Genomic DNA, 24,393 nt, shown 5'->3' on the forward strand with positions numbered 1-24,393 from the left:
GACAAGGGGTAATGGTTTTAAACTAAACCAGGGTAGGTTTAGACTAGATATAAGGAAGAAATTCTTTACAATGAGGGTGGTGAAACACTGGAACAGGTTGCCCAGAGAGGTGGTGAAGGCCCCATCCTTGGAAGCATTCAAGGCCAGGTTGGATGGGGCTGTGAGCAACCTGATGTGGTTCAAGGTGTCCCTGCTCCTGCAGGGGGGTTGGACTGGGTGACCTCTGGGGGTCCCTTCCAACCCAAAACATTCTATGATTCTATTCCCCCTGTCTTTCAAAACTGTACTGAACTGCCAAATGTTTCATGTATTTATAAATCTAGACTTACACATCAGTACGTCTGCATAGAAAGATGTGTTACTGTGTCCAGGCTTACCGAGTTCGGTAGTTCAGGATACTGATGTGTGGTAGAAAGCATCGCTCCTATGGTTTGGTGCAGATTTGCATTCCTTAAGGATATCTGGTTATTGCGGTGGTTGGGTACAGAGTGACAGAGGTAGGTAGCAGAACTTGCAAAGTGAGGTCCTACACAGCCGTTTTTGGCTGAAGGAGCATAGATACACATCACCTTGGATGCAGCGAGTGGGACTTGAGGAATTAGGAAGGAAGAAGCAACACCAGGTGTTCTCCCTGGGCTCTGCTAACACTAAGCTGCGGGATGGTTTAATTCCTGTGTACCGATTCCCTCCCCCCATCAGTCCAGCCTGGCCTCATAGTTCGGCTGTTTGCATCTACAAATAGATCCAGGGCTGTGTAAATGCCGTACTGCTTCATATTTGGCTTGATTTTGGATGCCCTTGCCAAATGGTTTATAAACTCCAAGGTAGACCCCTGGTTCTGAAGGCAAATGTTTAAATTAAATCAACATCGTGTTTTTCTTTGTGGTTAGAACCAAATATAAACACCTTGCTGTGGATGTTAGTGTGCTTTTCAAAGCGAGAGCCACAAATTAGGTAAATCATAAGCATCCTCTTTGGAATAATTAGTAAGAATCCTGCTGCACTGGGGTAAGCATTTAATATTGAGAGGAAGTTTTGTGGGGTATTTTACCATTTGTCAGGATTGGAGTAGTTGTTACCAGCATTGCACACCAGTGGTGTGCAGGATGCTGATTCGTGGTGGTGTGCAGGATGCTGTTCGTACTGCAAGCTTACGGTTTGACGGTACAGCTTTCATTACTGGGCACAGCAGAAGACTTCCCTGCCATGGCATGAGCACGGTGCTGATGGACGGGCTGTGTGGCAGGGGCAGAAGGAGCGTGGCAGTGGTGCTTTCAGTCTGTGGCTGTATAGTCTGGGGTAAATGTGGTAGATTTATTTGTCTGAAGCAAGGTAATACAACATGGAATTCTGGCAGTGGGGGGCGTTTCTTTGGTTGCTTGCCTTTGTATCATTCTGGATTACTCAAAGTCTTCGCTGATTTGTTCGGTAACTACAGCGTGGTGTTGGATTCAGTTGGTTCAGTTAATTTTAAATGTTCATCAGTTACGAAAACATCCCTGGGGCTCATTTGGAACAAAGTAGTCTGTTTTTCTGTTTCAGAGGTACATGCCACAGGGTTCAACTATCAAAATGAGGATGAAAAGGTTACTCTCTCCTTTCCCAGTACTCTTCAGAAAGGTAAGAGCTATTTTCATGCTTTCTGCTTGCTTCAACTGTGTGTTTAAGATGTTTGCACTTGAAAAAGCTGGAGTAGGACAGCTCTGTCTCCCCTGAGGTTTGACTGTGATTGTAGTGCTCCCTAGGGAGTCTGTCCACTGCAAGTCACTTTGTGAGCCTCTGGAATTGAAAATGCGGTTTCACTAATGGTGATGTTTGCTTCCAGCACCTGAGGTGACTCTAATTATTTGCCTGGTATTGGGAGTTAGGCTCAGAAGCTATTTGTGTTAGATACTGATGATCTGTTTTCCTCTTACCGAGAATGAGCTCATCTGAATTACTGCAGTATTTTCCTAGGCGTGAATGCACTAATTCTTTTGAAATGGCTACGGTTTTTTGCTCTGAGGAGTTTGTCAGTTGAAACTCAGCTCCTCAGTTTGAATAACACAGTTTTATTTCATCTTGACAAATACAAATATAAAGATTCCAGGGTGGTAAAACTGTAGTGTTCCGTTCTGTGGGATATTGGCATGCTGCCTCTCTGGTCGAGATCAGGTTTCCCCTTTTGCGCTGAGACATCAAGGGCAGAATAAATCCTGAGACTAATTGACTTACAAGCTTGAATGCAGCCAGTGCTCCATCTTGGCTTTTGTAGTAGATTTCATAGGATGCTATTATTACTTAGTAGCTGTCCTATATTTTTGCAAACTTTACTCAGAGGTAAGGATTGTAGGATCGGACTTCTCACATGGTTTAAGGTAGGTCTCTCTTGGTTACTGCATTGTGTTTAGAAGACAAGAATGAATACTGCAGCAGCCTTTGCCGATCAAGTGCTACAACGCTGTGGTGAGCCTGCCTCTGCCGGCGTTGCTCTGCTGGAGCTTATTTTACGTAAGGAGAGTGAAGGGTTTGAGGGAGGCTGGCAAAAAAAGTGTTGGGTGGAGATGAGTTGAAGGGACATCTTATCTCAGAAGGGCAGTGGGCCAGCTGAGTAGCCTGGCCTGAAGGTCCAGACCAAATAAAAGTTCTGTTTGGCATATGCAAATAACAATGCCCCATCTGTTTCTGTTACAGGGACAGGGACGCTAAAGATAGACTTTGTAGGGGAGCTGAATGATAAAATGAAAGGTTTTTACCGAAGTAAATATACCACCCCTACTGGAGACACACGCTATGCTGCTGTCACGCAGTTTGAGGTATGGGCTATATTTTTGTTTTCAGGGAATGTCTTTCTTAACATAGGATTTATGCTTAGAAGAAGCAAAGACACAATTTTCTAGCTTTAGCTATACCCTCTGGGTAAATTCCAAAAATCTATATTTATTTGCTGCTTGCTCTTAGTGTGGATGGGTAATACTAAAAGCAGCCTTTATATTGCGACTTCAAGGTCAGTAAATTCTGGATCTGGCAAATTCCCCAGCCAAGGATCATGCTGATGTGCAATACATCGTGTATATACAATTCCTGCAATGTTTAAGAACAGCTATTTATTTAGATGTGGTCAAATATCTCTGTATAACTTTCCTTTTTGAAGTATTTTTTTTTAATAGGACATTCTGCCTTTATCTCAGTATCTTAATGACATCCAAAATCCGAGCCAGATACTGCCTCAAGTATTATGTAAACCCTGGACATAATGACAGAATTTTATACCATAGTGTAATTTCATAGTTATCTGCCTGGTTACATAAAACCATGGAGTGCTTACCTCGTACAAATAGAATGTTTCTTGGGTGCAGTCTACTGACAGAGTATAAATAGGTGGTCTTGTGTGTACGGTCTGTGAACGCCTGGGCGCCCTCTGTGCTTTCACATGACTGAGCTTTGCTCTTGTCATGACTCTGCTAAATTTTGCTCAGACTGTAGAATTCCATCAGAGCACAGAGTGCTTTTCAGCTGCTTTTTTTTTTTTTTTTTAAAAAAAAACAAGAGTGAAATAAGTTATCACAGTAGGAATAAAATGCTGTAATGCAGAGGTCAAGAATGTCAGTGAGGAGACTCTCTACCGATGATTAGCCATCATTCACCTAACTTCTTGCCTGTAAAATATGCTGAATTTTTCTATGTGTTTTATTTCCACAGTCTCTTGTGATTAATTTGTTTAATGCTCTTATTTCCTTCAGGCTACTGATGCTCGCAGAGCTTTCCCTTGCTGGGATGAGCCTGCTATTAAGGCGACATTTGATATTTCTTTGGTGGTTCCTAAAGACAGAGTAGCTTTGTCAAATATGGTAAGTTCCTGATGGGCAAGTAAACAGTGTTTTAAATAAGACTGTAGTAATGCCAGGTGATTATTTGATAGTTAATAGTGTGTCTTGGTAACAGACAGAATTAGGAATTGCTAGCTATTACTAAGCAGCTCTAAATTGAGAGAACTTTTCAGAAGATTATGTTGTGATGTCAGATGCTAGCACAAAACCTAAACAGGTTGCACAAACCACAGTGGTGTGTGTTTAAAAAAAAAAAAAAAAAAAAAAAAAAAAGTCTTAGTGTATGTCATGCCACGTGCTGCTTGATTAAAAGTGACTGGGGAAAAAAAAAAGCGCCTTTGCGTGTTTATATAGCTGCTACGGCTACATGAGCAGACATAGTACTTGAGATAAATAAGTGTGTTTTCTGCCCTAGAGAATTTTTGACCAGAACTGGGTACAATGTGTGAGTAGAAGTACCTCTGTCACAAATACAAGTGGGTATTTCCAGGTTGTTCCTCTAAATATGGTGCAAATATTTCTAGAAGATGTTGCTGGAGAAGAGCAAGTCCATTTAAAAATAGACTTTTTTTTCTTCCCATAGCTAACTTTCATAGTTACCTGTAAAGTCTCGCCTTGCCCACTGACCACATGGTTATGGTTTCTATTTCAGAATTTAAAGTGAAAGCCTGGTGCCTTATTGGGATGTGGGTAATATTCTCTTTGGAGGACAGCAGCTGAGAGCTGGTGTGTTCAGCTGCCCTTTCAGTAGTGGAATATAATGTATATATTCTAAAAGTACATCTCCGTACGTGATGAGGTGTTTCTAGTTAGGAGGGGAACTACGTTGTGGTCTGTATGTTAAAATCGTAGAAGTCGTCCTTTCATTTTAAATGTGTGACTCATAGTGTTGGAATAGTTAGTCAAATGTATTGTGTAATCCAGTTTCACTTCCATAAAATTAACTGATTCCCTTTCATGTTGAAAGAATGTCATTGACCGGAAGCCGTACCCAGATGATGAAAATCTGGTGGAAGTGAAGTTTGCTCGCACCCCTGTAATGTCGACGTATCTTGTAGCATTTGTGGTGGGAGAATATGACTTCGTAGAGGCCAGGTCCCTTGACGGCGTCTTAGTGCGTGTTTACACTCCTGTTGGCAAAGCGGAACAAGGAAAGTTTGCATTAGAGGTAAATGCGCTCAGGGTGACTTCGTTATCGCTGTAGCGATCTCCGGCAGGCTGGACAGAGCGCTCTCCTCTGCTCAGTCACCTCATGAGGGTGTGTTTTTCCTTTAATGGCTCGGAGAGACTGGGCTTGGTATTAAACAGAATTTCAGTTGTGGACAAACTAATGTCTACAGTGATGAAAACATACGGTTTAATTCAGTTCTGATCTGGTGATGTAGAGTTTTGTCCAAAGATGATGAGAGGTACTGAAGGGTAGGCTGCAGCCCGGAAGAAAAAAGCCATGGGAATCTTCCAAACCATTGTGCTCTAGAAGCTGGAAATGGGGCTTCTGGAAGAAATCTTGTGTATGCCGCTTTCTTGGGCTACTTTCAGTCATAAACGTTCAGGTTTTACTGGTTGTTCCAAGTTAACATTTCTCCCTCTTGTTTCTTACAGGTTGCTGCTAAAACTCTGCCTTTTTATAAGGACTACTTCAATGTTCCTTACCCTCTTCCTAAAATTGATCTCATAGCTATTGCAGACTTTGCTGCTGGTAAAGTAACTCACTTTATTGATGAACTGTATTTTATTTGAATTTTAAACATTTAGGAAGAGGTGTGTATCAATATCAATAAACCTTTGTATTTATTTTATAAAGGTGCCATGGAGAACTGGGGCCTTGTTACTTATAGGTATGCTGTTAAAATACTGTCTTTCCCCCTCTTTGTTCACTAATTCTTGGAAATAATTGGATTAGTTTTAGGGAGCTGTAATTCTTGGGTATCATCCCAAATAAGACTGAGTAAATACCTTCACCTCTTGCTTCGGTTTGGATAATTTTAACTTCTGCAGCAGCGTGCATTCTTGTACAAATCTTAGGAAGGCCAGAATGAGCCATTACAACTACTGTCCAAGGGTGTGAGATTTTTGAGTGTCTGGCAGCACTGCCTGTTCTACAAGAGAACTTTCTTGGCTGCTTTTTTCCCCACAAAAGTTACGTACTCACTGACACAGCTGGAAGAGTTTCTTATTTTGTCTTGTAGGCAAGTTGGTAAATTTAGCAACCACAGTGTAACCATGTGGATATGAGTAAATCAAAAATAATAACTTGCCTTTCTTTTCAGTTTTTTTTTTTGTTCATCTGATCAAGCTTTTGTACTTTTGCTTGATATTATTACGTTATCTGTGCTCATTGTTGGAACAATTTTCCTTCATTTTATAGAACATTGGTCTTGTAAGCTTTGGACTTTAAATCCTGAAATAGTTTGAATTTCTTCTGCTAAACTTTTAATTTGGCCTTAAAATTGAAATGGAAATTTGAGCCCAGGTTTAAAATCTACTTGTCTGCTTATTGCAATTCGGATGAAATCTGATATTTTATTCCCTGTGGGGGGGAAAAAAAAAATATTTGTCCTGGATGAGTAGAATTTTTGGAAGCCTTTCTTAATGGTGCTGTTAATTTTTCCCCCCCTTATGCTCAGTTTGGCACGCTCGCTTTATCCCTTTGGGGACAGAAGGTTGGCATAATCTGCAGGCACCATCTATGTTTTGAGATGCACGTTTTTCCCCTCTGAGTTGCAGCAGTCCAGAAATCCTTTCTGGCTGACCCACTAAGTCCTGACCACGACAGGGGTGTTCGTAGCGGAAGGTTGTGTGCCTGACCCTAGGCAGCACTGGTGTCTGTGCGGGTGTGTGCACGTGTGCCCTGCGTGGAGAATCTTGTGCATCTGCAGTGGCGAGTGGAACACGGCTGGTTGTGCGCTTGGAAGAGCTGGAATTCCTTTGGGGCTGAGGGAGGCAGAGAAGACTTGCTGTGCATACGTCACGCAGCGCAAAGGGAGTTACAGTTAAGGTTCCTAGGTTAGGTAGGTGAGCTGTTTTATAAATAAAGGAAAAACTTTCTCGTTCCTGCCTGGGTTTTTGCACTTGCCTTCTTGCATGCCATAAGGAATTATTGCTCCAAAGCATTCCAACAGCTGTGGAACTTACCAAAATAATTTAATGTCTCAACTGAAATAGCTTTTGGTTTTCTTCAGTTGTACTGATCGCTTTTTAGCTTGCTTAGGTAATTTAAGCTACTCTTGATTGTGTTTTTTCCCTAGGCACATATCACTCTGTTCAGTTCTCTTTCTCTCTTAAATACAGGGAGACTGCATTGCTCATTGACCCCAAAAATTCCTGTTCTTCATCTCGCCAGTGGGTTGCTCTGGTTGTGGGACATGAACTCGCTCATCAGTGGTTTGGAAACCTTGTGACCATGGTATCTAACAGTTACAAGTTCTTCTAGTTCTCTTTGACGTGTGCTTCGTACTGTGTGTGTTCAAGTGCCCCTTAATAGCAGGCATGCTATCTTTAAAATAAAAAATTAAATGTTTAAGTAGTGCTTTATTACCACTTTCTTCTTTGCTAGTGTGTTCTGTAGACGTATTCCTAGATCTTTTCTATGTGATGTAATGTTCAGTTGTTTGAATACAGTCCTAGCTAGAGTTGAGCAGGCGTTCCATGGCCATTATTTTGGCTAGTCAGATTGCCTAGAAGCAATAATCTACGGTTTTCCTTTCAGGTAGGCATGACTTGCTCATCACGCTTTCCTACCAAGCAGGCCTATCAGTACCAGCTCAGCACTGCAAATTGTCCTAGTCCAGTAGCTGAAAAGTTGCTCAGCAGTAACTCATATGAACTGCTTGGGAGATATATGGGAGCCAACTGTCTGAACGGGTTGATGCTTAAGTGATTTTGGTGGGAATAAAAGCATATCTGAGGCAGCAAGCCTGAAATCTGTAAATAAATTCCATTTAGTGCTAAAAACTGAAACCTGTATCTGTCGGAGCTTCTGCTGTTAACAAATGGCTTCAGCTTACTCTGTTAATTAGAGCTGACATTCCTTCTCCCAAAACCCTGCAAACAGATGCTTGGATCCAAATATTTCACAGGTTAGGAAGTTTCTTGTATTGTAAGAAACCAGTGTGTTTGGCAAAAAGAGCGTGGCTTGTGGAGCCCCAAATCTGCGTTGTTCTGGCTTTTAGGCTGCCTAAATGAAGTGTGAGTGAATGGAGGAAAAACCCTGGTGTGAATACTAATTACAACACTAAGCAGAGGTTCTCAAATTTTTCCACAGTGCTGTGCCTCTTAAAATCTAGTCAGCTGTGTCCATTCCTGTTTGTGGTAGCACAGGTAGGAGCGCAACACAATGTTTAAATGGAAAAGTAATATTAAAGTAATATATTTTTAGCTTGTAGTACAGTCGAGCAGCTGGAAGCAAGGAGAGCCAGCATCCTGTGAGTAGACAAGACTGTAGGCTGCCAGCAAGTGCCTTGGGGACTGTTAGTGACCCACGAACCATTTGTGGTCCTTCCGACCATTGAGAACTGTGGCAGTAAGCTTGAGAAAGTATCATTTACAAGAATTTCTAACATTTATATTGAATTAGCTTTTTGTTTTCCTTTTGAAGTTCTAGGTCTTCCAAAAATTTTCTTTAAGAATTTTTTCTCTTTGGTTATTATTTTATTTCTCCAATGCAACTGTGAAATATGCAAAGACATTCCAGTGTTACTTCTCAATTTCCAGAAAGCCAGCTTTTTCTCCTCTATAATCTGAGGTGCTTACAGCACAGCAGAAAGCCTCAGTAGTGTCACTGGTTTGGTTTGCCAGTACCAGATCCTACCAGCCAGCACAGTATGCGGGTTCTTCTATAGCAAAGATAAATGAAATCAGGATACTTCCAGGGGAAGAAATAGATTCGTGAGCAATTAGGTTGCCCGTGGGATAAGAGAGAAAAACAGGGAGGTGAAAAGATTTAAAAGTCCAACCTAATTGCCCAAGAATCTGTTTTGCAGTTGCATTAATCCTTTGGCACCAATCGGTGTGTTTTGAGAAACAGATGCGATCAGAAATGTAAAAGAAAATTGGATAGTCTCCACTCTAAAAATAAAGCAGGGCTTATCAGTGTAGGGTTTCAGTAACAGCTTTCCTTGTTGAAATTCCACCCTCCCGGGGTAAATGTTTCATTCATAGTAGAAGCTGTAGTTTTCTTTGTAGAACAGCTTACTGGACTGATTCGACATCCTGTCCAGTTTCTTTTACTTAAGGGCCCATATCATCCCAGCCATGCTCGTCTGCGTGAGCACCCCCACTTACATTTAGAGCATGGTTGGAAAGTGCAGTCATGGAAAAGGGTGTTTTCTTCCTCAGTATCCGTACCTTGTTTCCTTATCTTGCCTACTTCAGTTAAATATTAGAAATGAAAGGAAGAGTTTTAAAATGTCAGGGTAACAGTCGTGTCTTAAAAAAACAAAGCCCACCTTTGGGTGGTGAGAAAGAACTTTTAACTGTTTACTAGATTTCAGGTTTCTGTAGTCTAGAGCGCTTTCTCGGATTCCAGGTTTTCTCCTTTATGTAAGCATATTTAGCAAAAAACCAAACCCACAACCAAACACAATTGCTCTTCAGCAGCTCCTGATCTTCAGTTTGGAAAAGACACTGTCATTGCCCACAGTTCTGCTGCTGTACTGAACCACGGCCTTGCATGTCACTGACTCTTCTCCCTAAGCTAGGTGACATTCACGGCTGTTCCCTCAGTGGCTCTGCTCTGACCTCTAGTCTAGTCTCCTGGAATTTCATTTGTACCTGGTACAGTTCCCATGCAGAGTTTCTAAAATTTAAGACAGTTATAGGGTGCTGATTACTCTTCTTGGGATGATGACTTCTTTATAGATAAGCATTTGTGCTTGCAAGTGTTACCTGTTTCCCTGATCTGTACTGAACTAGGCCCTTAACAGCTTATCTTTGCTGCAAACTTCTCGTTGATGAAAGGAACCTTGGAATTTTGTTCTTTATTCTGCCTTCTCATCTTCCCAGGAATGGTGGACCCATCTCTGGCTGAATGAAGGATTTGCCTCCTGGATTGAGTACCTATGCGTAGATCACTGTTTCCCAGAGTACGATATCTGGACTCAGTTTGTTTCTGCTGATTACACACGAGCTCAAGAGCTTGATGCTTTAGACAACAGTCACCCTATTGAAGTAAGTTCTGTCTTCGCTATCGATTGTTTCCCGTTTTTTCTGTCAGTTGTGTGTCAGATTTTTTTTTCCCTCTGAAGAAAAAAGGGAACTTTGCAGACATTCACAATGCAAAGGAAAATCTAAGGTTGCGTTTACACTTTGTGGATTTTCCTCTGCTTGAATTAGTATTTTGGAAGTGAGGTCTGAGGGTCTGAAGATGGCTTCTTCTGGAGTTTTTCTGCTTTGCTGACTGGAGATGGCAAAGTTGTGATCAAAACTCGTTGTTATTTGTGTTGTGGTCTGGTTTCTGATCAAAGCCGTAGTTTTCTGCCCCTTGAGCATGGTGAAGTAGCTCCTGACTTACTCCAGTGCTCAACAATGTAAAGCAAAGCGCGGTATAGCCCAGAGCCCAAGCTACCAAACTGTGCTGGGCTTGTACTGGTTTCCAGCTGAGGCCACCTTGTGTGTTTCTGCGTTGTGTTCCCAGAACTGCGAGTGTGATGCAGACAGTCTTGAAATAAGTAGGCTCTAGCTGGGCTTGCTGCTTTGGAAACACGGCGGTGGTTCGGTGATGAAGAGAAGGCAGCAGCAGCGAGCTCAATTAGAGCAAAACTGGGAGCTGTGCTAAAAGAAGACTCCCTTGTAATTCCTGGAGATGGCTGTGGACAAGTTTTCAGATGGCTTAGGAAATGTTTGATGTAGCAGATGTTGGGAGATGACCTTGCTTTGTACAACAGGTCATTTTAGCGTGACTTACTCACGGAGTGCATTTCCTGAGCAGGTATTGTTCGCTGTCCCAGAATTAAACAACTTCCACTGTTTGGTTTTTTTTTTCTCGCTCTTGGTTAAGTATTGAACCAAAGGATTGAAGCAAGATACCCAAGTCAATTTGATTAAATACTAAAACCTAGGTCAAAGTATGTTTAACCTATAAACTGATCCTAACCCAGTCATATGTGAATAAGATTAAGTGACTGGGTACAGAGATTCTACTAAGACAATTTAGTGATGGATATGCATGCGCTTCCTTCAGTGAGAAAAGTCAGTCCCTTAAATGCTAGAACAAGCAAAATCAAAATCTTATGGTGGTTAGAATTGTTCTCACTGTTAATTATCCTCTTTACCACAGGTTAGTGTTGGCCATCCATCCGAAGTAGATGAAATATTCGATGCTATTTCCTACAGCAAGGGAGCATCTGTAATCCGAATGCTACATGACTACATTGGTGACGAGGTAAAAAGATTGTTGTTAAAAAGCCAAATATAGACCGTCAAACCTTTTTACAGTTAAAAATACCGTTTTAAAAAATACTGTGTATTCTGTATTTTGAAAACTTTTCTCCAATTTGTATTTGGGCTCTATTTGAACTTACCTAGGAGAAATAAGATAGCGGGAAAATATGGAAGGAGCTACAGATGTACATACTGAGCGTAAGATTCCTTGCCTGATTCTTGAGTATAAATGCAGTGCGGAGAAAGGACCTCCGTTCTGGTGCCATTACATATTCAATTGTATGTTCCCAGGACTTCCGGAAAGGAATGAATTTATATTTAACGAAGTTCCAGCAGAAGAATGCCGCTACAGGTAACTGGTGGTTATTAGATGCTTAAGAAAAGTGATTTCTGGGGACAAAATTTTTAGTGCTAATGTGATGGATTCTTAAACAGCTGGTTTTTTCCACCTGAGATAACTGAAAGGCAAGGAAATAATTGGCTTGTTTCCAGTTTCATACGTGTCCCCTGCACAGCCAGAACTCAGCATCCTCTAGGGGTTCTCTGTCTCAGGAGTGTGCGGCTGAGGCAGTCTGAAAGGGCTGCATTTACCGTTGATAACCATGTCTGCCTAGTAATCTAATTTAGAAACAGAGTATGTTAATTTGCCACGTAAGCCTTTTGCAAACTTCCTTTTGCAGTATTGATTGCGTGAGTGATTAAACAGTTCAAAGTCTTGTCTAATTCTCATAGCGCTTTCTTTGCTTAAACCTTTCTGTGTATCAGGCATAAATGTAGAAGTGGAACATCGTGCTCTATCAGCCAAAACCAGCCCACGTTTGGTCAGCTCTTCTGGCATAATATATGAAAAACTTAAGGAAGAGATTCTTCTATTTACCATTTTCAATATTTAATGCTCGTTTTTATTATACTTTATCACAGTGTGTATTGATTGCCTTTTTTTAGTAGCAAGAAGCTTTCTTCTCCCCTCTCTCCCCCATGAGTGGTTTAAACAATTTCCTTTTTCTTGCCTATTGTCTGTTACAATTCGATAAAAACGTGACCCAAATCATGAAGGGCAAACTGGAGTAATAATAAAGCCTCCCACCCTCCAGTGCCCATACAGCGTCCTTAATAGCGTCTGACATGTCAAGACTCTGGGAGTCCTTATCAGACTTTTCTTCTGCAGAGGACCTCTGGGAAAGCCTGGAAAAAGCTAGTGGTAAACCTATTGCTGCTGTGATGAACACATGGACCAAACAGATGGGATTTCCGCTCATTTATGTGGAAGCTGAACAGGTAAATCTAACTGTGCGTTTTTCAGCACTTCAGCTCAAAAGTTCTGCCTTTAACTGCATTTTAGGATCAAATTTAGCAGTATCCAAGTATTTAAAAATTTGTCTTTGATCAGGAGGCAGTACAGTGGGTTGCTTTATGTAGCGACAGTTCTGTTTCTGAAGGGAGGGAAGTGCAGCCCACTTGAGGAACCTAGTGCAAAGCCATACAGAGTTATTCCACGGACGCTCTTGATCATGTGCCTGGAGTTTGCTGACATAGCCCGATGGCTCTTTGTGTGTGAAATGTGTGTTGGGGGGAGGGAATGTCTGCTTTAGCTCCTCTTGCTACACGTTCTGCTTCTCGCTCCCGTTTAATTATGCTTATTCTACAAGGTTGCAGGGTGAGTGAGGATTACTGGCTGGAAGCTGAAGTCAGACAACAAATTCAAATGAGAAGTAGGGCACGTATGTTTTAACAGTAACAGTGATTAATGCATTGGAATGGTCTGTGAGGTAGCTCCTTTTTCTGGAGGAGAATACAAGTTACTCTATTTAACAGAGGGCACATATTCATGTGATGCACAGAAGCTGAGATTAGATGTTCTGATAATTCCTTTCTCCCCCCCCTGTTTCTTTTCTTTTCTTTTTTTTTTTTTTTCCTCAGCAAGAAGATGACAAAGTGTTGAAGTTAGTCCAGAAGAAATTCTGTGCCAGTGGACCATATACTGGTAAGATGGGTGCTAAGAGCAGGAGTGGAGTGTTCAATGCTTTTCATGCAGTGGCAGCGATTTTGAGAGATGAAACAGCTGCGCTGCAGAGCAGGCAGGTGCTCTGTGTGGATCCAGGTGTTCAAGTATTTGTTAAAACCTTAGAAAATCTAAGGTCAAATCCTCTCACACATGTGGTTGCCATGTCCTTCTCACATGGAGAACAGCATTCATCTGCAGTCTTTGGTTCAGTTTTCATTCCGAGCTGCTTCTCTTCTGATGTCCAGTTTAAGGCCAGTGCTGCCATCTGAGGAGCTCTGTAAGCTGCTGGTTTTAGAGTAGTGCTGAAATAAAAATGCCTCATATGGAAGCCAACTCTGTCTTAAAACACAGATTCCACCTGTTTTTCGTGCTTATGGAAATTAAAATGTTTAGCTTGAAAGGTGAGTTAGAGATTCTTGGATTTTTAACTCTAAAAGTGCCATTTTCCTTCAGATTTGTGCCTTTTTAGATTTAAATTCAAGTAGCCTTGCTTAAACTGCTGCTGAAACTTGTTTGAACATCAGGCAGATTTTCGCAGTGTTGTGTGCATACTTTTTTTTCCTTAGGCCTTCCTTTTTATTGTTTCTTCTTTCAGGGGAGGATTTCCCCATGTGGATGGTCCCCATAAGTATTTGTACGAGTGACGACCCCACCTGTGCCAAAATGCAAATACTGATGGACAAACCAGAGCTCACCTTGGTTTTGAAAGATGTCAAACCAGACCAGTGGGTGAAGGTGAGTTGTCACAAGGGAGAACATGTTACTGGGAATAAGTTTTTTTTATTGTCACTTTAATTTTCCCTTGCATTTCATTTCCCTCTTTTTTTTTTTTTTTTTTTCCTTCCCTCCCTCTTGCAATCTTGTATCTCTTATGGAGGGGCCTTTCTGTGCTGCTATTGAATATTGGCTCCTCTCTATAATGCTTGCTTAGTGTAGTCCTTTGCCTGCCAAGAGTAGTCTAGACAATGTAAACTTGAACCTTTTAGGAGTCCGAGCCTGGAAAAACAGTGTGCAATTAGAGGCAGCTTTTGAGTTGAAATGGGGTGGCTTTTTTCGTATCCCATGGCAACCACAGTTTAGTTAAAGTCCGTCCTGAGCAAAAATAGTCCTGTTTATCTTTCATTAGTGTGAAGGTTTTCTACAGGCTATTGCCAGACAAGTACAAATCTGCAAGTGAAAAAATTCACTGTTGCGGCCTCCTGCAGACAGCAGTCAAACTGTGAATTTAAAAATTGAAAGACAGCAGCTGGCTGGGACTACTGCTGTATGAACTACTGAGGTCGAAGGGTAATTGTTCCTAAGCTGGAGCTGTACTCTGAGAGGTCACTCCCTAAAATAATGTTAAGGGTTAGTCTCTTTATTTTTTATATTAATCAAATCTTCCTATTTAACTAACATGGGCATTCCAGCTGTCAGCTCTCTTGAATCATCGCATCTGTCTGGGTCCTCCCTGGTAATAGAGAGGGGCATGAAATGAATGAACAGCTCTGAAAATGCCCTGTCTAAATGAGGGTAAAGTTTGATATTTCTGCCTGAGAAGGCAACAGTCCAGCTCAAGCCAAGATGAATTTTTGGGACTGCTGGCTGCAAAGGTTGTTAGTCTGTGGGGTCTTTAGTTAGCACCCTAGTCCTCAGGAACTGGCAATTGGACTGATCAAAATCATAGCAGCAGCAAAGGGGGCGACCTCCTGATGAGCTCAGCAATGTTTTTGGTTTATGCCAGGTACTGTTGTTCAACCACCTGCAATATTTGACCATCTACACTAAAACGCTAGTGGGTAGCAGCGTGTAGCCAGTGTAATTCATCAAGCTTATTGAGCATGACTCGCTTTTACACCGGGCAGCGGTGCTTGCTCTCCTTTCTTAAGAAAAAGGTTCTCTCTGTCAGAACTGAATGGAGCAGGTTGTGGGAGAGAGGTTACAAAAATTAAGATTCTAGCGCCTGCAGTCTCCTGCATTTTATCTTCTCTGTGCATGACTACCCTTACTGCACTTAGGAGTTACCCCTACAAGAGAAGCTTCTCTTTTCTCCTAGTTTTAGCTCTGGCCTCTGATTCTTTGTCAGCTCTCTTGCATCTTCTGTACTTCTTAGTGAGCATTTCTTCTCTGAAATCTTAAGTGTTTCTCCCTTACTTATGATTTGATTTTTCTTTTTATTTAAATGATCATGTCTGACTTCTCTGAGCTGTGATGCTTTGAGAAATTTCTAGTGGTTCAAAAATAAAAAAGCACTTCCTTATTTGTTCCTTACTTTTAATTTTTTACTCTTTTGGTACATTTCAGTTAAACCTTGGAACAGTAGGGTTTTACCGTACTCAGTATAGCCTTGACATGCTGGAGAGTTTAATACCAGCGATCAAAGACCTCTCCCTACCCCCTGTGGACAGGCTTGGCCTGCAGAATGATCTTTTCTCTCTGGTAAGCAACCCTTTGCTATTCTGTCTAATAATGAGAGCTACAGTAACTGCAGAAGTCGGTGTCCGAAGAGTCAGTCTCAGTTTCTGGAGGCAAAGTGTCTTTGGGATTACTGCATACATCTAGCTATTAATTAGCTTGACAAATTCTAACATATTAGAAGACTTAAACCCTATGGAAGCGGTCTGTCTAGAACTCCTGTTGTAATGTTCTCTGTAGGGGGGTGTATTACAAACTTTACAAAATTAAGTGTTTTGCTTTCTTTTAACTCAATCAAATAAGGATATTTTAATGACACCCCCCCCAATGACTTTATCAAATGCTATCAGCACCATGTGCTTTACTCAGTTGGGCTGTTAAAACCATCCTTCACTGGAGGACGTGGCTGTTGGGGATTCTTACCGTTCAAAGCAAGGGATTACCCCCAAAGCAGGTGTTGCTAGCTCTGAACATTTAGTTACTGTGCTCTGTGTTTCAGATTGCACTTTCTTATTCTTGCTAGTCAGCAAGTATATGGAAACTTTTTAAAATGTGGGTTTGATACCTTGCCTCTCTGGCTTCAAAGCTTGTAACTCTTGTCACGGCTTAGTTGAAGGGGTTTGAAACCATAGCCCGAGTCGTTTCCCAAGTATTGCAAGACTAATGGGATAAAAAAATTGAGCAAATAATACACGTAGGAACATTGCGTTAGACTCCTATTTTGGTTTCAGTTTTAATCATGTTGTTATCATAGGTGAATATAGCATAGACAATAAAATTGATCTTCACCTCTTTTCCGGTACTATAAATTACCGGGCTGGTTCCAGATTAACAAAAGTCTGAGCAATCTGGCTGGAGATACCTACTGTGGGTATTACCAGCTGCACTAAGCGTAGAAGTGTGTTCGTGGCGCCATGAAGCAGTTAATGCAAAACTTGCCTGGCAGAGGTGGAAAGGCGGTAGTACTTCTACTGATTCATGGGAAGCAGGAAGCAAAAATTACTTCTGCAGTTTTACACTCTCAGTTTAATGAAGAGCAAAAATTAAATCCCGAAATTTTTACAGTTTTTAGTTAAAATAAGATTTTGGTGGGTGTAGTATCTGGCTGAGAATAACTCTGGGGGCTTGCTTTTTTCTTGCCAGCATTACTGCAATTTTGTTAAGTCACTTAATCCCCTTGGCTGTTTCTTGTTTGCAAAATGTGCTTATAATTATGTAGCTGTCTCCTTGGAAAGTGCTGACCTGTGTATAAAAAGCATTGTGGGCAGACAGCTAAGGTGCTTTGACTAGTGTTAACTCACCTGGCAGAGCCCCACGACAGAAGAAATAGAGTTTATGTGCAGGCTGTGCAAACTGAACAGGGACAACTGTAAAAATAATGCGATGAGCTATTAAACGTCTTAATTCTTGTTGGAAGTAAGACTAATCTGTGTCTTTTCCTCTCCCAGGCCCGAGCTGGAATCATTAGCACTGTAGAGGTTCTAAAAGTCATGGAAGCTTTTGTGAATGAGCCCAATTATACTGTGTGGAGCGACCTCAGCTGTAACCTGGGGATCCTCTCAACTCTCTTGTCCCACACAGACTTCTATGAGGAAATCCAGGTGTTCGTGAAAGATGTCTTTTCACCAATAGGGGAGAGACTGGGATGGGACCCCAAACCTGGAGAGGGTAGGAAACTTATGCTGTGAAATCCGACAGTGGTTTGGAAAACCCATGTGTAAATAAGCCATCAAGGTTTTAGGAAAGGGGAGAGAAGGGAGGAAGAGGAGTCTGAAGTAGGCATTTGGGGGTATTTTTATACTTAAAACCAGACAGACAAACGCAAAATGCCAAAACAACCCTCTGTTATCAGGCGCAAGCTTTAAATGGTAAAACTTTTCCCTGCCTGGTCACTGACTGATAAAAGTTCTTTGCTCTACCTTTGCATCTGTTGGAGTGCATGAAACCTATTGGACTACCAGGATGGAAAGCCATGCACATGCATGTTTACTTGTCCTAGTCAGTCCTGTTGTAGATGCAAATGGCTAATATTACTGACTTATCTCGGGTTACAGGCCTATCCCATTGCATTTGGGCCAGAATAATCTTCTCCTGAGCCTCTTGCTGTAAAAAAATCAATATATACTCCCGTTGGCACCAAGGATAGTAAGAAAAGGCTTAGTTTCTTTAGATATCCTCAGGCACGCGGAAGGATTGTTATACAGCTCTGCCCTGAGCACTCTGGGTGGAAGAACACAATTTAATTGCTGAATGGTGTCTCCAAATAATTTTTTTTTTTTTTTCTATTACTCACTCACCAGGTCATCTAGATGCCCTTCTGAGAGGTCTGGTCTTGGGCAAACTAGGAAAAGCTGGGCACAAGGCAACATTAGAAGAAGCCCGACGCCGATTTAAGGACCATGTGGAAGGAAAACATGTGCTGTCAGCTGATCTGAGGAGTCCTGTAGGTTATTGTACATCTTGGTTCCCCAAAGGCCGTCCCCACGCCCATAGCACTGTGTGGACTGAACTCTTGTATTTCCAAGAATAGGCAGGCTAGAGGAAACCAGTGTCAAGTGTTGAAAACAACTGGTTTTGGCAGAGGTGGTGGGAGCTTGGATAAGTCCAGTTTTGAAGAAAATGATCCTGGGGAACATGGTACAAACACCCCTGTGTTTCTTGAATCAAGTAAGCCTCATCAGTCATGGCCAGTACTTAGTCGTAATTAATAAGCTCAGCTGTACCCACATTGACTGCCACAGTACAGCTCTGGTCTCTGGATTTTATTGCTTTTTGGGTTTTGAAGACTATTCAAGTGCTGAACCTGAGCCGACTCCTCATTTACATCCATCCATCCATCACCAACCTTCATCCCCCAGGTTTAAAACACTGTGGTAAACCTCAGGGATCGTGGAAGAGCTCTGCAGGTCTCAGCTTGGCCCTGCAGAGCACAAAGGCTACGTGAAGTACTTACTAGCTAGGTGTTGCGGGGTACAAAGACTTCTGGTGTCTTACTGTGGTTGAAATTGCCCAAATTATGATGAAATTGAGGAAGAGGTAAAGGAGTTGATGCATCTTTAAAATCCAGTCTTGAAACATAGAAGGGATCAGTGCTGGTATCGTCCAGATCTATTCACTTGTCTGAAATCTAACCCAAAGGTGTAGAAATTGATTGTTGCATTTCTAAAAGTGTAGATTTTGAAGGACTTTCCTTGTTTATGCTCTATCTTAGGTATATGTAACTATTTTGAAGCATGGAGATAGTACTACTTTAGACACTATGCTGAAGGTGAGTAGTGCACGCTCTGTTGTTAGCACTGCCAGCTTATGCAAGAAAAGCTAAATATTCCACCCTGTAAGTCCCTATAAGATGTAGTTTTGTCTGCACGCAGGCTCAGTCCAATGTTTTATGGCTAATGTGAACAACTAGACCTTGGTCGTGGTGTTCCTTGGGCCGTGTGTAGTGTGAAATTGCCACCTAGTGGATTGTTGCATCTCTCATTTTAGGATTATTTTTCATTGCTTGGAGGCACAGTCATACTTGACCTTCTATAAACAGTGGTGAAGATCAGTTTATTACTAAGGGTGCTTCCTGCTAAATACCTGTAATGAGGTCCGTAATGTGGATAGCTGCGGGATGATTCATGAACAAGTTCACTTTGTCACTTACTAGGCTTGAAGACTAATCCAGCAGCTCTGGCGTATACAGCAAGTTCAATAGTGCTAGGTAAGAAGTTGGCATTTAATACCATGCGCTAATATTGCTCACTTTGGCTTTGAAGCTTCACAAGCAAGCAGACATGCAGGAGGAGAAGAACAGAATTGAACGAGTTCTTGGAGCCATCTCTCAACCAGAACTGATTCAAAAAGTTCTCACCTTTGCACTTTCAGTAAGTTATAGGCAAAGCTGCCGCTTCCTTACCTCGTGTGAGTGACCAGTGCGTTCAGAGCACTCGGTGATTGAGCACTGTGCGCACATAACGGGCTAGAATAGTCCTAATGATTAAATCTTTGAGTTGTATCTTACACTTTGGGGGGAGGGAGCTATCATGGAGAGATTCAGCATAGAAATGCATAAAGCCAACACGCTGTGTTGAAACAGTCTTGAATACTTGTCTACATTTTCATCTTCAGGAAGAGGTACGTCCCCAGGACACGGTATCTGTTATCGGTGGAGTAGCTGGAGGCAGCAAGCAGGGAAGGAAAGCTGCTTGGAAATTTGTAAGGGACAATTGGGAGGAACTTTATAATCGATACCAAGGTGGATTCTTAATATCCAGACTAATAAAGGTATGTGCAGCTGTGAGAAAAGTCCTGTTCACATACACAACTAACACTAAACTTTTACATCTGAAATGCTAAATACTTACCCTCCGTTAATATTGTTTTTTTTTCTTCAGCTAACAGTGGATGGATTTGCAAATGATAAAATGGCTGCAGAAGTTAAGGTAAGACATTTTAATTAAAGAAGCGATTAACTGATAAACATTGCATGCTCTAGACTGTAGGCATCTGATGCAAGAGCTGTGAGTTCCTAGGTGGTTTTGGGGGTTGAACTGTGGCTCTGCATCTTTTAACTGTTGCCTTGTCCCCAAATTGCACTGCTTTAGGCTGAGTTATTTTCTTGAAATGTCTTAAATCAGCATTTTCACAAAGTAACGTCCAGCTTCTAGTGATTTCTATTTCATTAGCTTCACTCATTTAAACTTTCTATAAAATCCAGCATGGTTTGTGGCAGTGGTTTTGAGACAACCCAGAAGACAACCTTTAAAGATAATTCTAGCAAAATCTGTAGCTGTTACAACTTCCATAGTAAGCTGAGGCTTACACCAGCGCTTTGTTCCTCCCCAGACTGATACGGCACCTTTGGGGCTGCCTGCGTTAGCACCCAGAAACTCCTGGGGGAATTAACATGGCAGAAATTGGCTAAATTCCATACCGTGGCTCCCAGTTTGATCTGGTCACTGGGGCTGTGCGCTGAGAGCAAGGCTTGGAGGCAAGGCAGATTGATGTGTTTGCAGAGAGTCTGTCTTCAAGTTGGGAGCTCAAGGTGCTGCGATTTCATTGCCGGACTCAAGCATCCCCCCTGACTTGGGAGTGTAGGTGCAGGTCTTGGTAGTGTTTTAAAAATATGCCTGGGTCTGATTATGTACTCTTTGCCCTCACTTTTACAGGGACTCTTTCTTGGAAGGAGAAACTTAAAAATATGGCCCCTTGATTACCACTTCCCTGTTAGGAAAACGCTCAGGAGTTGTTTGTATTTCAAAGATGTGCTGAGCCATGAGCTCTGTCTGTCTTTTTCTTTATCATGTAGTGATCTCTTCTTAGAAAAGATTTAGTAGCATAAGTGTTTTACAGAGAAATCTTTCACTATAGTTATTTTTCTTTCTTAAAGAACACTTTCCAAAACATTTAGCAGAACCATCATCCATAACTAAATCATAACTGCTTTCCAAGAGAACTTCCTGAGACAGATACCTAGCTTTTAGCTGGAGTACTTTAATGTGCCTGAGTCCCGATGTCACCTTGTCGTGTACATTGGTGTGGGGTGAGCTGCCAAATACTGGGAAACGCCTGCTCATGTGAAGATGGGGTGACTCCCAGCTCTGCCAACTTATTCTACTCTTTAGCCATTTGTAAAGTGCAAAGTCACAGCAGCCCCTGGTGCAGTTTCTTCAGCTATTTGCAGCAGATCAATATCGTTGGTTCTGGAGGAAGAAATGTGAGAATATTCAGCAAAACTCCTGAGTGCTGCTGGTGCTTGGAGGTCATTATGCAGCTTGGAAAGAGGCCTAGGTGGAATGCTAAGAAATCTGATACCTAGACAAATGCTTTTGCAAAATGGCCTTAAGCTTCCATTAGTGTCTTCTTCCAAGTATCCAGAAATACACACTTGATTCGCTGCTCGTTTGTTGCCTCCCAGTGAGACTGAATTAATCTCTTCAAGTGCCACTTGCTGTCCCTGGCAGCGAGGACAAGACAGGACAGGAGGCAGCGTTTGGGCTAGTTCGTAGAAATGGCTTTTCTTTAGCTGGGAAACGGAGGCATTTAGCTGTCCTCACTCTGTACTTGGGGTTACGTGTCTTGCAAACTCGGCAAGCACCTTGCAAATTTTTCAGAGTCCGTGATGTTGGTGGGAGCAGATAGCACAAACTGCAGTCAGACAAGGAACATAATTCACAGAAGCATCTCTGTATAACCTAGGGAATTTGGCGACTTAAGAATATAATCTTATCTATGCCTGTCTATACCCTTATGGATGGTTGTCTGCTTTTTATACAGGCCTTCTTTGAGAGCCACCCAGCTCCATCGGCAGAACGCACTGTCCAGCAGTGCTGTGAAAATATTCTGCTGAATGCAGCTTGGCTGAAGCGAGACGCCGAGAACATCCACCAATATTTTCTGCAGCGCAAGGCCCCACCAGCCATGGTGTGAATCTGTGCATGCCACTGCTGCAGTCCTGCTGCCGCCTCATGGGGAGAGGGAGGAGCTACCCAACAGCTGATTCATATGCCAAGAATTTGGAGTCTTTTTCTCAAACCAATGGGGATTGGACAATGAATGTAGTTAACTGGTTCCTGCTCACACTCCAGATTGAAATTCTATTAAAATTATCAGCAATTCAGCAAAAAAAAAAAAAGAGAGAGAAAAATCTGTAAATATGATAGTAATAAAATAGAGCATAACAAAACTGTGAAACTTCCTCAAGCCTTGTCAGTGGTTAAAATATTTAACACCCCCTCCTGACACTTATTGACAGATGTTCTGTTTTTTACACCCTCCCCCAGCCCTCCCCAAAAAAAGGAACCCCATGGTTTCTAGGTCAGTGGCATTTTGTGGAGAGTCTGGGGCAAGAATGGGTTAATGCCTCTGAGCGTTGTGCGGAACAGGTCACTCGGAAAGGCAGGTAGCTGGTATAACATAGAGTCTGTGCGTCATTCGAAGTGCAAGGTTTTGGGGAGACGTTCCTGCACCCCCCCAATCCAAGGATAGTAGGTTCCCTCCCTTTTGTGTTACCTCTCAGCAAAAAGAAAAATGTTCTGTTGCTCTTCGGTTTCTCTCCTTGGTTCCACTTGCTGATGTCCTTCTTAGAGATAATGGAATTGTAAGGAAACATCTTTCATAGCCACATTAAATAAGAGAAAAAGATTCATGCGATTATTTTTTTTTTTTTTTTTCTTACTAAATTGCACCCTCAAAATGCATGCAAACGAGGAGATGACTACTGTGTGACTGGTTCTCCTGGCTGCTGTTAGGGCAGGTCTCTTCTGTGCAAGACACCGTTACTTGTCTAAAAGATCCAGCTTGTTCAATCTCCTCATGGCCGTAGCAACACTAGCTTTTCGTTCCTTTCTGTGATGTTGATGGTAATTTGATTCAGAAGCCTTAAATTAGTGATGACTGGCGTGATGATGAAGTCTAAGCTGTGTGCCATCATTTACTTCACAAAGCAGTGTGGTCTACTAACCAGACACAACACCCTCTAATACAAAGGTTGGACTTCCAGACTTTTTTTTCTTTAACAGGAATTCGTATTTGGTGTGGCTTAACTGTATTTCAGAAGGTCATCAGACTAACTGTCAGACTGCTTCCCTGAAACGTTTTTGTGCTATTGTTTAAAAAAAAAAAAAAAAAATTTAAAACAGTTGGCGTTAATAAAAATGTCAATGTGAAATTCATGTCCTGATCTTGTGTTCTGTTTGAAGCCTGAAAGAGCGGTGCTGCTTTCAAAGGACCTAAACCTCTGAGGGAACAGCGGAGGTCGCTGTCGATGGTGTCTTTAACAGCCCCAAGGAAAACCTTGCTCGCAGCCTTCTCCTCCTCTGCGGTCAGTGCTAGGTCTTAGGGCGGCTGAATGAGCGCGTACCACACTGATCGTAAGTAGATCTTGTGTAACCCGAACAAAGATTGTAGTCAAGCGCTAAAGAACTCACCAGGACAGAATTTGGAAGGTAAAGGAAAGGGAAAATAATTGTAAATAAGCAAAATGGTATTAAGCAAGCACCTGAAAAGTTTTGAGGGACTCCGCAAGAGGGACTAATACTGTTCAAGCGCTGCCGGGGCAGGGATATGCACCAGAAATGGGCAGGTTTCTAGCTAGTGGAGGTGCAGTGCTCTTGAACAGTGTTGCACTGGTCAGTATCCCTGGGGCTAGTGCAGCTACATGGTCAGAAATGAGCCTGAACCGGGAATTCTGTTTGTCCTGAGTCATATCTGTTCACTTGACTGATGGTTTTTCCTGCTGTCAGCACTGCGGAGCCAATGGAGTTTCGGAAGAGTAAGCTGGTTTCTCTTCTGCTTCTTGCACATTGACAAAATAACATGCAAAGCTGTGATGCCAGCATGACTGGTGATGGATGAAATGAGAAGTACTGTAGCTGCAAGTTGAGGTGATCTTGTTTTGACTTTAAACAATGCAAATGACATGCAAGCAGTTGAAGGAGAGTGACAAAAATAACAAGCTTGTGGTCAGTGAGCAAACTGAATAGTCTCAGCAGACTGACTGGTCCTAGTCTCTTCTGCATGCAAAGAAAGTAGATTTTAATTCTTCATGAATTAAGTTTGGGATTTGTCTGCTTGATATGAATTTATTTTTTTTTTCCATTGGAGACAAACTGATGCTCAGGAGAAGGTCAGGACGAGAACAGCAAGAGTTACTGTGGATGAGGAAAGGGATGGAATGGGGCTCACGTGATGATTAGCGAGGATATTGCCCGTAAGAATTGAGTGTGTTCGCTAGGGCCACTACGGGTGCGGTGTCCCAGCACGCATGGGGGATACCCACATGATACAGAAGCTGGCTTTGAGCAAGGACTCCACTGAAAC

General features: G+C 42.1%; 1 protein-coding gene across 5 annotated transcripts in view; it reads left to right on the top strand.

Moving 5' to 3' along the window:
* NPEPPS (aminopeptidase puromycin sensitive) overlaps positions 1-22,234 on the top strand; it is a 38,285-nt gene extending 16,051 nt beyond the window's left edge. For 4 of the 5 annotated variants that reach the window (XM_035889846.1, XM_035889847.1, XM_035889844.1 and 1 more), the window contains 21 exons: positions 1,525-1,620; positions 2,674-2,795; positions 3,723-3,830; positions 4,777-4,977; positions 5,412-5,508; positions 5,614-5,647; positions 7,101-7,215; positions 9,813-9,977; positions 11,086-11,190; positions 11,481-11,541; positions 12,358-12,467; positions 13,110-13,173; positions 13,790-13,929; positions 15,478-15,612; positions 17,037-17,256; positions 17,889-18,031; positions 18,800-18,856; positions 19,350-19,457; positions 19,702-19,857; positions 19,968-20,015; positions 21,850-22,234. In XM_035889846.1, the coding sequence (XP_035745739.1) occupies positions 1,525-1,620; positions 2,674-2,795; positions 3,723-3,830; positions 4,777-4,977; positions 5,412-5,508; positions 5,614-5,647; positions 7,101-7,215; positions 9,813-9,977; positions 11,086-11,190; positions 11,481-11,541; positions 12,358-12,467; positions 13,110-13,173; positions 13,790-13,929; positions 15,478-15,612; positions 17,037-17,256; positions 17,889-18,031; positions 18,800-18,856; positions 19,350-19,457; positions 19,702-19,857; positions 19,968-20,015; positions 21,850-22,002 (2,438 nt within the window). In that variant the 3' untranslated portion in view covers positions 22,003-22,234. The remainder of the gene's footprint in view (positions 1-1,524; positions 1,621-2,673; positions 2,796-3,722; positions 3,831-4,776; positions 4,978-5,411; positions 5,509-5,613; positions 5,648-7,100; positions 7,216-9,812; positions 9,978-11,085; positions 11,191-11,480; positions 11,542-12,357; positions 12,468-13,109; positions 13,174-13,789; positions 13,930-15,477; positions 15,613-17,036; positions 17,257-17,888; positions 18,032-18,799; positions 18,857-19,349; positions 19,458-19,701; positions 19,858-19,967; positions 20,016-21,849) is intronic. The other variant, XM_009634210.2, reaches the window with a different exon arrangement.
* Positions 22,235-24,393: the final 2,159 nt, after the last annotated feature.

This window comes from Egretta garzetta, unplaced genomic scaffold (genome assembly GCF_000687185.1).
Source record: "Egretta garzetta isolate BGI_Z169 unplaced genomic scaffold, ASM68718v1 scaffold942, whole genome shotgun sequence".
Lineage (NCBI taxonomy): Eukaryota > Metazoa > Chordata > Aves > Pelecaniformes > Ardeidae > Egretta > Egretta garzetta.